Source organism: Gadus morhua, chromosome 11 (assembly GCF_902167405.1).
Source record: "Gadus morhua chromosome 11, gadMor3.0, whole genome shotgun sequence".
Lineage (NCBI taxonomy): Eukaryota > Metazoa > Chordata > Actinopteri > Gadiformes > Gadidae > Gadus > Gadus morhua.
The window spans coordinates 14,596,860-14,610,396 of NC_044058.1; the positions used below are offsets into that span (position 1 = coordinate 14,596,860).

The 13,537-nt window shown below is 44.1% G+C and overlaps 1 protein-coding gene across 9 annotated transcripts in view; it reads right to left on the bottom strand.

The window, feature by feature from the left end:
* Window positions 1–13,537, bottom strand: part of oxr1a (oxidation resistance 1a) — a 133,630-nt gene that overhangs the window by 28,547 nt on the left and 91,546 nt on the right. For 8 of the 9 annotated variants that reach the window (XM_030371033.1, XM_030371035.1, XM_030371028.1 and 5 more), the window contains one exon: window positions 10,352–10,434. In XM_030371033.1, coding sequence (XP_030226893.1) covers window positions 10,352–10,434 — 83 coding nt within the window. Of the gene's footprint in view, window positions 1–10,351; window positions 10,435–10,670; window positions 10,800–13,537 lie in introns of those variants that run through there. The other variant, XM_030371036.1, reaches the window with a different exon arrangement.

Here is a 13,537-nt window from a genome sequence, read left to right on the forward strand (position 1 = left end):
AAAGCAGTGTTTTTCAGATATGGTACAACAGAGATGACTAGCTTCAGCCCTCCCTCCCCACCCTCCCTTCCTCCGAGTGTGATGCTGTGAGAAAAGAGCTCAGATTTTATTGTCAGCCTTGTTTCATAATGTAACAAATGCTCATGGTCATCATAAACAGCTATTGGTTTCACCAAGAAACAGAAGATGGAGAAGCAAGTCAAATGACATGTTTGTCGTTGGACTGGTTCTACATTTCTATTCCGTAGACCAAACAAAGAAGAACCGACATAACCAGAGTTATGTTGGTTGGGAGGTAAGGTAGCAAAGGTGTTAGGTAAGTGTCTGTCTGTCTGTCTGTCTGTCTGTCTGTCTGTCTGTCTGTCTGTCTGTCTGTCTGTCTGTCTGTCTGTCTGTCTGTCTGTCTGTGTACCATCAGGTGGAGCATTTTCTCATGCATAGATGTTACACTGTTGCCAAACATGTTATCCCATGTCTCCACCAGTAAGCATACAGACAGCAGTGTGTCTATGTCGCTTTATGCTGTACAAAAGGTTAAGGTATTCATGAACTGCTGTCACAAAAGCGTCATCTCTGTCAAATCTTTAGTTTTTTAACCTTCCTATTAAAAGATATCAGGAATTTTAAAAATCGTTTTGTGTGTTATAAATATGTCAGATGGGGAGGGGATGACGTTGGCATATGTGCAGTCTCTTAACGGTTAATAAAGAGGGACAAGGAGAGGGAGTTTGAATGGAGCGTCACGGAACATCGGAACATCCAATCGAGCCTTGTTACGTGTGACCAAGTGTTTCTTCTCACAAAGACACTGAGGAATGTTTAAAACACACACACACACACACACACACACACACACACACACACACACACACACACACACACACACACACACACACACACACACACACACACACACACACACACACACACACACACACACTCTTTCAGAAGAACAGAAAAGTGTGTACCAACTGGATCCTTTATTCAAGTATGTGAACAAATGGTCCAGTTGGTAAACACTTTTCTTTTTCCTCAAAAAATATCAAACTTATAACCAGTATTATATCAAGCATAGATCTTGAAAGCTGACCCGAGGAGCCAACCAAAACAAAGCCTGATTCAGGATTCTTGAGGAGCAACCTCATAGAGGCAAGGTGAGATCAACCAACATCCTCCTGTATCCTTCCTCACACAGGAGGGGAGAAAGGCCTGGACATAGGTCTAGTGTCTGGAAATTAATATTACTGGCACAGGAATAAAATGTGGAAAAAAATGCAGTGTAAGCATGGCTTCACAAAAAAATGAATCAAAATAATAATATATAAATACATACTGTATGTGTTTTGTGATTTTCGAGCCGCTTCCAAAACACTCGTCCGAAGTCTGTAACACAACAGCCTTCTGCCTTCAACTACATTTGCAGGCTGATTAAATAGGCTGGCTTGATTAAATGCTAATTGCATCATTTTTCAAAACCAAATCACATCAAAACACAACTCCTCTATGAATAAAAGTGCCATGATATCCTAACATGCTGCTCCGCCCTGAAGACAAATCTAATAAACTCACTAAGGACTGATATATGATCCCATGGACCAGGAGTAACAGACACGCTAGCATGAATAAATTAATTACATGTGCAAAGATTACATATAACGGTATGTCTATATATATATATATATATATATATATATATATATATATATATTAGAGCTGTCAAGCGATTAAAATATTTAATCGTGATTAATCGCATTAATGTCATAGTTAACTCACGATTAATCGCGTTTAATTGCAAATTATTTTTCTATGCTAAATATCCCTTGATTTTTTTGTCGAATAATTCTTCTCATTTTAATTATCTTATCAACATGGTGAAGTGCATCGGCTTGCCTTGTGCAAATGATTTTTTATTGATAACAACATTGGCATATACTGATCAAAACAGGACGATACAAAAAAAGAGCCTATAGTGCAAGCAAACGACTGCTCTGAACAAATGTCATTTGAACATAGCAGTCAGGCTACTGCTTCTATGTTTTGAGCCAAAGAAAAAAAATAAAATAAATAATAATAATAATAATTTTTTTAAATAAAACAATTACGTTAATCGCGCGATAGTTTTTTTAACGCCGTTAAAATTGGTTTGCGTTAACGTCGTTAATAACGCGTTTAACTGACAGCTCTAATATATATATATATATATATATATATAGACAGTTTTTAGTCATTAGTAGCTTATACATGTGACCATGCCGAGTGCAAGACTGCATCCAGGCCCCGTGTCATTCATGCGTCATCCCATCAGATTGCCAAAGGACAGGGTCCGGCTCTATTGACACAGCACCAGTGTGTATTTTGGGGTGGGGAGTGGGCTTATGACAAATTAAACAAATGAAAAAATGACACAGATACAAGCATGCGCTATTGAAGACACAGAAAGAGTATTGAAAACAAAACCGGCATTTCATAATTCAAACTTCTTAGATATGAGGTAAACAATATCTGATTATTAATTCCTATTGAATTATATCCTTTCATTTTTCGATCGGAAAAATAATAAAACACCTGACATACTACTCATCTCCTACAGTTGTTTTACATTTCATTTTGTTAACTAGTCACCATTCTGTTCCCAGTTTGTGTCATCTAGAACAAATGTCTATTGAATGTCATTATTGATTGGCTTTTAGAGCTTTTAATGGGAATCTTAACAACGTGCTATACTTCATGTCCAAGTTAATCCTTTAAGATGCATTTGTTTGATAATCATCAAGTCTCAACTGAAACTTATTGCTTGCAAATGGCCCAAGGATGATGGCCATACAATTCCAGTAGCTAAGAAAGCACCGGGAAACTGTGTACCCTGTTGTGCACCTGGCAGTTCTCTGACTCCCGTCAATGTTCATTATGCTAACATTGAGACACTGGTGCTCTGCCGTTAAGCCAATGATATCTAACTGTATACTGTAAGAATACCCTCCAATACTTCAGTTGAGAGACACTCATCCGAATTGCTTGTGAACTTGTTTCCCCTACACTGGAGAAAAAGAAATCCACAAAAGGCAAGACTGTTCTCTTTATTCAAGACAACACAACCTCACTGCACCTAAATGTAATGTTATTGTGACCCAATGGGTTACGGATCCCATTACAGATTTTTCTATAGCTTATCCAATACCATACATTGATTACACTCATGTTCGCACACGTGAGTGCAGGGAAAAAACGGCACAAAGCACCTAATTACTGAACGGCGCCCTGCTGAGTGAATACGTGGCTAACCGGGACAAGCGCTGCTTTATGCACCGCATCATTGCAAGTTTAAGACACTGCAAGGCTGATTTAAAACATTTAATGACGTCTTTAATCAGGTCGGGGAACAACAACGACATCAGAAACCTCAAGAGAATGGTCACAACCGGGCCAGCATGACACACAGCGTATTGATTCTCCTGAAACACTTCAGCTCTAATGTAAACAGCGAGCTATTTTTAAAGTCGAACATCGACCCAAAGAGATACCACATATATTGTATGAAATGGGACACACAAAAAAAGTACATGCAAACAGCAAGCCCAAGAAGGGAATCACACAGTTCCATCTACGCCCACCTCCCTGCTTCAACTGCAGAGGATGTGCACAATGTACCAACATGATCAAGTGATGATCAGTCGCTGTCATCCACATACTGGGAAATATTTCAAATAAATAATATAAACTTGTTCCACTACCCACCTCAACTATGTGGTTTAACACCCCTGTGATCTGGCCTATGCGGGGAGCTCCCACTCCCTAAAACAGCAAATGAGGGAACATAAAGGGCTATATCATCAGGACTGTCCAATAGCAGTACATTTAAAAAAAAGAAGTGGTATCCTCATGGAGATTCAGTAGGATTGAAAAGGTCAACATGAAAAAACATCCGAAGCCAAAGAGAAATGAATCCGATCTAAACAATACAAACACTCCAACAGATGAGACTAAATGAGGTCATGCCATTGAGTATTATGCTTTGAGACAGATTTGTCTTACCTTCCCGTCATCGAAGTTTTAAATTTTCGGGTTCCGATTTTGCCATGACTTATGCAGTCTGGTTGGACTACTACTTGGTTGTAAGTACATTGGACCTTGAATAATTTAAAAAAATTTCCTGCTTTGGGGAACTGTAGTCTGGGTTAATTGTATGTATGAATGTGTTTTCTTTTCCTTATGAAATTATTCTTATATCCTCATCGATATCATTCCCTACACCCCGTTGTTTCTATTTTCTGACAGCTGTCGACAAAGTGAGGTTGGGGTTTTATCGACAGAAGAAGGTGACAAGTCATTTCTGACAGTCTGACCAGGGACTTTGCAATTCATCTGAAAAATAAGCTGCTGAGTGAGAGAGTTCTCTCTAACTTTTATGGAGCTCTTACATTCAACATGCAATAAATTCATGGCACGATCAAACAGTAATGGTTTAACTAACATATTACTACCATATTAATAAAATATCAATACCAAGGTCAAATTTCATAAAATAGAAAATGCTTTCATTCTGTTTCTGTGCTAATGGGAGTCACTTAATTGTCCTAAAAGTTCTACCGAGTGCATCTAGTGCATGCTTGGAATGGCTGCAGCTCCTTGAAACCCTTACTAGGGGAAAAGTTAAAGGTGCTGGATGAGATGGAAATAACTACCGGAACAAAAACATAATTAGCCTATCGGAAGTGCTGCCTTGGGGTTTCCGCTGAATCAAAACATTTGTCATCGTCTATGTTCCATAAAATACAATAACAGTGTGCTAGTTACTATTACTGTGGACAATCTGTTCAAGGTTGTCATGATTCAATCTTCTGCAAATGCTTATTGGTCCTACATATTACAAAACACTAGGGAAACATTGGGAGCAGCCTTGCATGGGTTCTCGATCAGAAATGCTGCTATTGACAAGATAGATCTCCAACTCAATTGACTAGAAAACCGGTAACCCATAGAATATAGGCCGCATTATACAGACCTCCTTATTGACTCATTGACCGATGTGTACGAGGGGAGGGAAAGGGGGATGGAGGAAGGATCCAATACAACCTTAAGGGTCATGTTCCCCTAATGTCAAGAGGGGCCCTGTATTGTTTTACCAAGGATCAATCATACACAATTTCAAACTGCAACCCTGGATAAATAATTAAAGGCGCTTCTTGTTTGTCGACAACAACAACAACAACTCTCTTCAAGGAGGCAGTGGGGAAGTGAAGCAGCCATTGTGAGGCCAGCTGATAGAGGTAATGTGACATTACTACACCCCACAGTACCTAGGGACAGCGTATGGATCACACAAGGATGAACGATGGCCATTTTCAAGCTCCCTCTGGGTCCTCTGAAGAAAAAGACAATATGTTGATATGATGATATGCCGCTACAAGAGGCATTTGAGAGTCAGACGCGACACAAATACTATCGCCTAACCAGTTGTTATACTTACAGTTTAATTAACATTTACCCAATTGAAACATTAAGGTAAACCGATGATATATAGTAATTATATTTTCCACTGACTAGTACATGCATTCATACCTCACTGGGTTTGTGTCCATTTTAAATGGTTGTGTTTTGTTTTTTTATCACAGGAGAAATTAAACTACAATAAAACAAAAGCCAGAAAATGCAAACAATAAATACAGAGATAAAAAGCCATGAACAAACAATAAACCCATCAAAGGCAAACCATAATCAACACAATTAATTGAGTAAATCACCAAACTGGAAATAATACTCCAGCAAACGGTTTAATCACCCATGATGCTCCATCAGAGCAGCCATCGCCCCGGCAGTTTATAATGAAGGGAGAAGCCTGGCTTTAGCGTTACAGTTGCCATGGCAACCTCGTCGTTACTTCCCTAATGGCATGCGTACTGTGTGCAACTACACTCCGGTCGATCATTGGGAGACCTAATTTTGGATCCATTACTACGGTGGGGTGGCGGGGAGGGGGGCTAGTCACATCATTTTGTCTGTTTCACGGGGACACAGAGCAAGTGGGGAAATGTTTATGTCTGCCTGGCAAACCGCCATGCATTGACAACTACATTAAGTCCCGAATTCCAGGAACGGCTAATGTCCACATTGGTTACTATACCCTGCAAAATATTTGTTAATCATTACAAAAACATGTTTGTATAAAATAACATTCAACACAAGATTAGAAAGTGCTTTGCTACGGGCTATTGCTTGGATCTATGTCTACGCCAGAAAGCAAGTTTAATGTGTACGCATTCCTTCTTGTTCCACCATGACCACCGCCTGGGGCAGCGACCGCAAGCACGCGGCGGACTGCGTCAAAGGGGAAGCAGCCAGAACTTTAATTGTGACTGGAAGGTAATAGCAAATGGCTCTGATCTCGCATGTTCTCCATACTCTATTTTCCCAACACTTGCTCTTTTCGTTCTAGCCCAGCCCCTCTCTACCCCGCCACTGGCCGCCATCTTCCCACTGATGCCATTACAGAGCCGTCTGTCCGTCCAGCCCCATGTCCTAGTGAAGCAAACTGACAAGTAAATGAGCACTTGTCAAGCAAATTATAAACCATGACAAAAATATAGTTAACTTACCGTTTGCTGACCTTATTTACGACATCTTACAAATAATTGATAAATTATGTTGCTATGTATTTTGGCAATGTTTTGGAGCAGGATATGTCATAAATTGTCAAAAGACTTCATCGTTGTTTAGAGGCTGTTGTTGACTAGGGTGTAGAGTTCCCTATGAGTTGGACAAGTTTACAATGACGCCCTCCAGGAACGTAACGCCCAGCCCACATCAAAAAGCTAAGCAGCATAGCTGCTGTGGTGTATTCAAAAAATCCTGCCTCGCAATTGCGGTATTGTGCAAATCAGAAATTTCTTTGAGCCAAGAAAATTAGAACGGCAACTCGCTCACATTTGGACTGTGTATTCGATGATTTTTCTTTTTCGGTATTTCTCGCACACCAAACACATCATGCTTCATCCTCCCTCCCCCATAGAATCGTGTTCTGAGGAGGGTCTTTAGAACAGACATAACAGGAATTCGCATAACCCCCCATCTCCCCCATCTCTATCTCCATCTCGCTCCGAGCAGTGGATAATGCAATAAAACGGGCGGCTTGTGAGGACGTTGATGGGGCTCCAATTGATGCTGCTCCACCAGTCTCGTGGTGTACGTGCGTGCACACCTTTGCGTGCTGTGTGTGTATGACTCATCTGATGGTCGCAGCTCCTCCTATGCCCACTGTGTCTCCTCTCAGTCAAACTGCCTGGCGAGCAGCCCCACCATAACGTGTAGCAGGCCCTGCTTCTGTTGTTGTTGCCAAACACTTTCCTTTGCGGCTAAGGATTAGTATTGGGAGTTGGGAGCTGCAACTGTGATTGCAACTGCGATTGGGCAGCAAAAAGCAGAGGCTGTTTTGATTGAACCTGTCAATATGTCATAATCTGTATCTCTAGACACATTCTAAAAAGGAAAGTAGAAGCATCTATACCCGAGGGGCGATTCCAGTCCTTCAACTTTAAGCCTGTGGAAACTAGAGCTTGGATAGGGGAAAAAAATTGCCATTTAGTGTCGGTTAATGCAAGTCAATGAGTTTTTCGGCCGCCTCAATTAAGCCCCACGTGATGGCCAGGTTAGCCATGATGCGTAGAGGACAAAAATAATAATAAATAGCGTTCAACGTCTAACCTTTGGCCCCCATTTAGCTACAAGTGAAGGTTCCTCCCAGGGTCTGGAGTGTGCTCACACAACAGTAGCACAGTTGAAGGCTCATTTCCTCTGGAGATCCTCATCTGGTCTTTTCTAAGACGATACAGGGTTATTCTCTGGTAAACAGGCTAACAGAGCTAGCTTCTGCTGCATTGTCTGATTCAGGTTCTATACAAATCGGTGTGTTTTTGGTCTGCCTATTTAGCACAGCTTCAGCCTAGGGAGTTGAGACTATTTTAGTATGTTATTTTCAGGTGTGCCAGCCATTCCCTGGGCTTGTGGATGGCTGTGAAAGGCAGGTTTTAACAGCGTCCAGGCATATATGTTCGTTCTGAGGAACATAATGGTTCCCTTAAAATGATAAAAGAATGTGAGGGTAATTCATTATTATTTTTAATTAAAAAGAATAAGAAGTTTGCCATTGGGCAACTTGATCCGAAAGGAATTGGAATGAGGTAACATTTCTCTGCAATGCCTAGCCACACCCCCCAACCCCTTCCGCGAGCAGCGGATAAGTTTAAGATAATGTCGCTCTCAATAATCTCAACATTGTCTACCATGCCTTCCTCTCCCGCTCCCTCCATCCCTGCCCTGCCCCCCTCCTTATCTCTCACTCTCTCCTAGCCCTAACTCTAAGCCTACCAAGATGGAAGTGAGGGTCCGGCTGTAGATGGTCACCATACTGCCCCAGTGTCCCCACGGCATTGGCTGCGGCGGCACGTCTTCTGCTCGGACGCCATCGTTGGGCAGAGCCCTGGTCGTCCGTCAACATGTTAAACCCCCCGGTGACCGGCACCAGGAGAGCGATGGCTTGGGTGTGGACTAGGATTGTGGTGGGAACTAAAGATAGAAGGAGCCAGATACCAAGCAGGCAAGGGCGAGATGGCTGTGAGCCCTCTGTGATAGAAATCACTTTTTTTCCTGGGTAATCTCCATGCCTTCCATCTCACACACACACACACACACACACACACACACACACACACACACACACACACACACACACACACACACACACACACACACACACACACACACACACACACACACACACACACACACTCATCCAGCCGCTTCCCCTTGTTTTTTCAAGAAGGACGTTGAAGCAGTGACAAAGTGCTCCGGCCCCTGACAGATCTCCTGCGGTCATGGTGTCAGTAGGGGAGGAGGACAAGCGGCCTGTCAATCATGCTTCTGGAACCAGCCAAGGCAGAATGGGGTGTTGTGGCTGTAGGTGTTGGTATACAGAGTTGTTGTGACCGGCGAACGGAGGACTACACAAAATACGTCAAGAGAAAATAGAGTTGTAATCAGGGGATCGCTTGCATACAAAAACAAAATTGGGGAAAAATAAGATTAGAAAAATTATTAAGTAACGAAATGAATGTGAAATTCTGGTCATGAACAGGTCATACGATTTAAAAATCATCTCCTCAGACAACAGACATTCACCCCCGCCTTTCCCTCACTCTGCAACTCACCTCCCCCCCATCCCCCCCCCCCCCCTACCCCTTCCAAAAGATTTTTCCTTGCTCCCATACGTTTCTACTCCCTATAACTGCCCCCAGTAACACTCACATGGAGACACACACATGTGCAGAGGGTCAGAGCTCAAGCCCAAGCCACGCAGCCCCCCCCCACTGTAGCCAAGGAGACGGCAGCTGGCCGTCTGCTGCAGCTGGATCTCAGGGTCATTTGAAGAACACGCCGAGGCGAGCGGGAGACGGCTCCATTTTCAGTTGGCGGCCAGAAATCTGAGCTTCCTCTGCCTTCCATTGCTTTCTCTGTTCACTTTGCCATCCCTCTCAACCCCCCCCCCCCCTCCCCCCCGCCCGCACTGCCATCCCCAATCCTACACAACAACCAAATCAATACAAACGACTGTGCAGTTGGTAGGTCATGCGAGAGAGCAGCGGGCTCAGTGGTGGAATGCTCGCTGATTTGGAGACGGGAACAGAAACAAAACAAATACGGCTCCCGGCAGGAGAAGCAGAGCTCCGCGCTCCTCTGCTCCCTCCCGCGCCAGTGAGTGCAATCAGAATGCGGGGACACCTCGCATTCTCTATGCATCAGGGAAACGGCAATGCACAATGCTTTGAGATGCCGTGACACAGTAAGTCCTACAACGTTCGACAGCATGGGCACCTCTCTCTATCTCTTTCTCTCTGTGTTCCTCTCGTCTTTCGCTCTCTCTCTCTCTCTCTCTCTCTCTCCATCACTCGCTGCTGCTGCTTTTCAGCCTCCGTGCCCGTGCACAGAAGCCGCATCCCCATTTATGTAAACACTTGCCAAAAGACACACACGTGTTACACCGGCAATATACTGATATGCTCCTGGGCAGGCAGAGTGCCATCACAACACACAACGTCAGTCGCTACGGCTACGATGTGCAGGGAGCTAATCAGGCTAAGGCACACACACACACACACACACACACACACACACACACACACACACACACACACACACACACACACACACACACACACACACACACACACACACACACACTAGCATTAGAAGAGAGAGGACGACCGCAAAAAAGGGAGTGAATAAACAACAACAACATCACCAGCAAGCACACGGCTCCAAAACAAACACAAGGATGGTTTGTTTGTGCTGCGTTACTCACAGCATATTCGATGGTCCCTTTGGGTCTCTGGAAAGACATGCGCCTTCCATCCTTCTTCTCAGGGGTCTTCTTCTGTCCGGTATCTGAAAGCAAGCGAGGCAAGGTGCGCATTACATTCATGTTCGTAGTCCCCCAGCTTGTCACCAGCCGCTGTTTGCCAGACCCACGGGTGGACAGCTCATTCGTCAACAGTGAGCCTGTGATCCAGCCAGCCGGAGACCACACTCTCTCGCTCGCTCTCTCGCTCTTCCTCTCTCTCTCTCTCTCTCTCTCTCTCTCTAGCTTGCGTTCTCTCGTGTTCTGCCTATCTTGCTCTCACTGTGTCTGTGTTCCTCTCCTTCTGCTCTCTGCGATGCAGGCTCTCTTGTGCTATCTCACTCACTCTCCCGCACGCTCACTCGTTCTGTCTATCGCAAGCTCTCTCTCTCTCTATTTCTCTCTCTCTCTCTCTCTCTCTCTCTCTCTCTCTCTCTCTCTCTCTCTCTCTCTCTCTCTCTCTCTCTCTCTCTCTCTCTCTCTCTCTCTCTCTCTCTCTCTCTCTCTCTCTCTCTCTCTCTCTCTCTCTCTCTCTCTCTCTCTCTCTCTCTCTCACACTGCTGCCGTCTTCCTCCTTGACTCGTGCTTTATCCCTCTCTCCCTCCCTCTCTCGCTCTCTTACACACACACACACACACACACACACACACACACACACACACACACACACACACACACACACACACACACACACACACACACACACACACACACACACACACACACACACACACACACACAGCGCAATTACAGGCAGTGAGCACTGTTCATATTGTCTCCTCCCGGTCGCCTCTTGAGTAGGTCGACCTCCAACACATAGGGATTGAGACGGGGGAGAGAGAGAGAGCAAGAGCGAGAGTGAGAGAGAAAAAGAAAGAGACTGAGCGAAAGAAAGAGCGAATGAGATCGGGAAAGAGTGAGAGCGAGCTAGAGAGAGAGACAGAGACCCAGAGAGAAGAGAGAGGGCGAGAGAGAAAGACAGAGACAGGTGACTGTGGGGAAGATGGAGGGATAGGATGGGGGGTTGAAGTGAAGGGGACATAGACTGCCAATCAAGAAAGAAAAAGGCAGGATTCATTATTATTCAAGGTTGGAAGAAGAGGTGAAGAAGGTTTTAAGCGTAGACAGAGAAGAGCATTAGTGAAACTTTCCTTCAGAAATAAATATGATTTAGTATTTCCAAACAAGCCATTTGTTAAGTTTCCCTGACAGGCTGGTTTGGTGCAGTTTGCCTGTTTAGACAACATAATGGTGAAACCGGTTAAACATTGGTGGACTCTGATACTAGGATAAAACACTAGGACACGATATCTCATGAAATTAAAGACAGTTAAAGATGCCACCATCGAACCATAAAACCAAACCATCTATCCTGGCTTCACTAAAAGCTATGATACCAGACCGGTAACAGATGTCCTTCAACAAAAGATTATTTGATCAATCCCATGAAGCCTTCCATCGTTATATCAATCGTGTTGAAGGTGGGGGCGGTGGATGGTTGGGGTTCAAGCCGTGGGTGAGGCTTAGATGGAGATCACCAACAGTGGAAATCAGCCCGGGAAGCAAATAAACTGTTTTTGTGTGTCGAAAAAGGGATGGGGGAGGGTAGGGTGGAGGATGGTGGGATATTAGACGAAAGATCTGGGGGTCGATAAAGGAAAATGGGAAGAATGTGGAAGAATTCTGGCTGGGATGTTGTGCGCGCGTGCATGTGCGTGTAAGAAGGTAGGGGGTGGGGTTTGAGAGGACAGACGCATGGGGATGAAAGCAAGGAGATGAAGGATTGAAGAAAGACAGAAGATGAAAGAGAGAAAAAAGGAAAAAAGCGAGGAGAAAGAAGACGGGCTGATGGGAAGGCTCTGGAGATCTAGAGATGGAGGGTGAGGAACTTGCTGTGTGAGCCCATTGGGCGGACACAGCAAGGGCAGGAGGTTGTTAGGGAATGTCTAGATGCATGCTGGGTATAGGAGAGCCCCAGACAAGGTCCAAAGATGGCTCACTTGGCTTCCACTGAGGGTTAAGGTGGAAAGACATTACCAAAACACGCAATTCCCTGCTGCATGCGCGTCTGGCTTAACACCTTTTAATGTTTTCCTCGGCTCACTGCCTGAGAAAACTGAGCATTCTCTTTACTGCTGCCTTTGTCATCGGGCGTCTCAGCTAGCTTATAAAAATGAGTCATACTCCCAGAGTGCTATTTCTAGGGCTCGGGACTAAGTGTTAGCGCAAGAGGGGGGAGAGATAGGGCCAGCTTCAGGTAGAAACATCAATCTGTAAGAGAAACGGCAATCTTTCAGTCCAAAAAAAAGAAGAAGATTAAAGCCGGTGGAAAACCTTGGATCAGACGGCGGTGTTTTTCTAAGCAAGTACGATAGATGGAAGCACAACAATGAGCCAGGAATGGAGATGCTCGGGTCAAATGTTTTATGGTCGGGTTGAACTTCAATCGAGCATGTTTCTGTGCAGAATTTCTGTTTTGGGCCGAAGATGCATAGAGTTGCACACACTGGGATTCAGCATTATCTAAAGCATGACCCGAGTGAGCGGTAATGATGTACACCCCCAGAAGGGTTTGGGTCAAGGGGTAGCTATGATTGGAATCTCTGATGGCCCACAGCAATGCGAAGGCACCGAATATGGGCTTGACACACTTCTGTGTACGTTTGATTCTATTTGTAGAGTTCAAGGAAATAAAAACAAATCGTAGTTATCAGAACTAATTATCTTACAGATGTTTACAGTTTAAGCCTGCGAGTCATCGGTAGCCGACCCTAGTTCAAAAACGATTTCCCAGATCTCCTCCAGTCATTTTCAATTTCAACTGCGACTGGCTGTTGATTAGTAGTTGAGAACGAGCCACAGCCATCTGAAGTCACTCAGACACTAAATGGAAATGAACAATGTGGGTGGATTAGAAAGGATTATATTGCAGTCGTAATATCACAAGGTAGCGCAATAATTGTTTTATGTTGATGGTCTCCTCATTGAACTCATTGTTAATGTCAACTAGTCTAAATTAAAAATATGACCTCAGTATTAGCTTTTCTCCATTATTCATAAGATATTTCACAAAGCCAAGCAGGCAGTGCCCAAGGAACCAGCCACAAGATAAAATGTCATGTGGCCCAGTTTTCCAAAAAAGTACTCTGT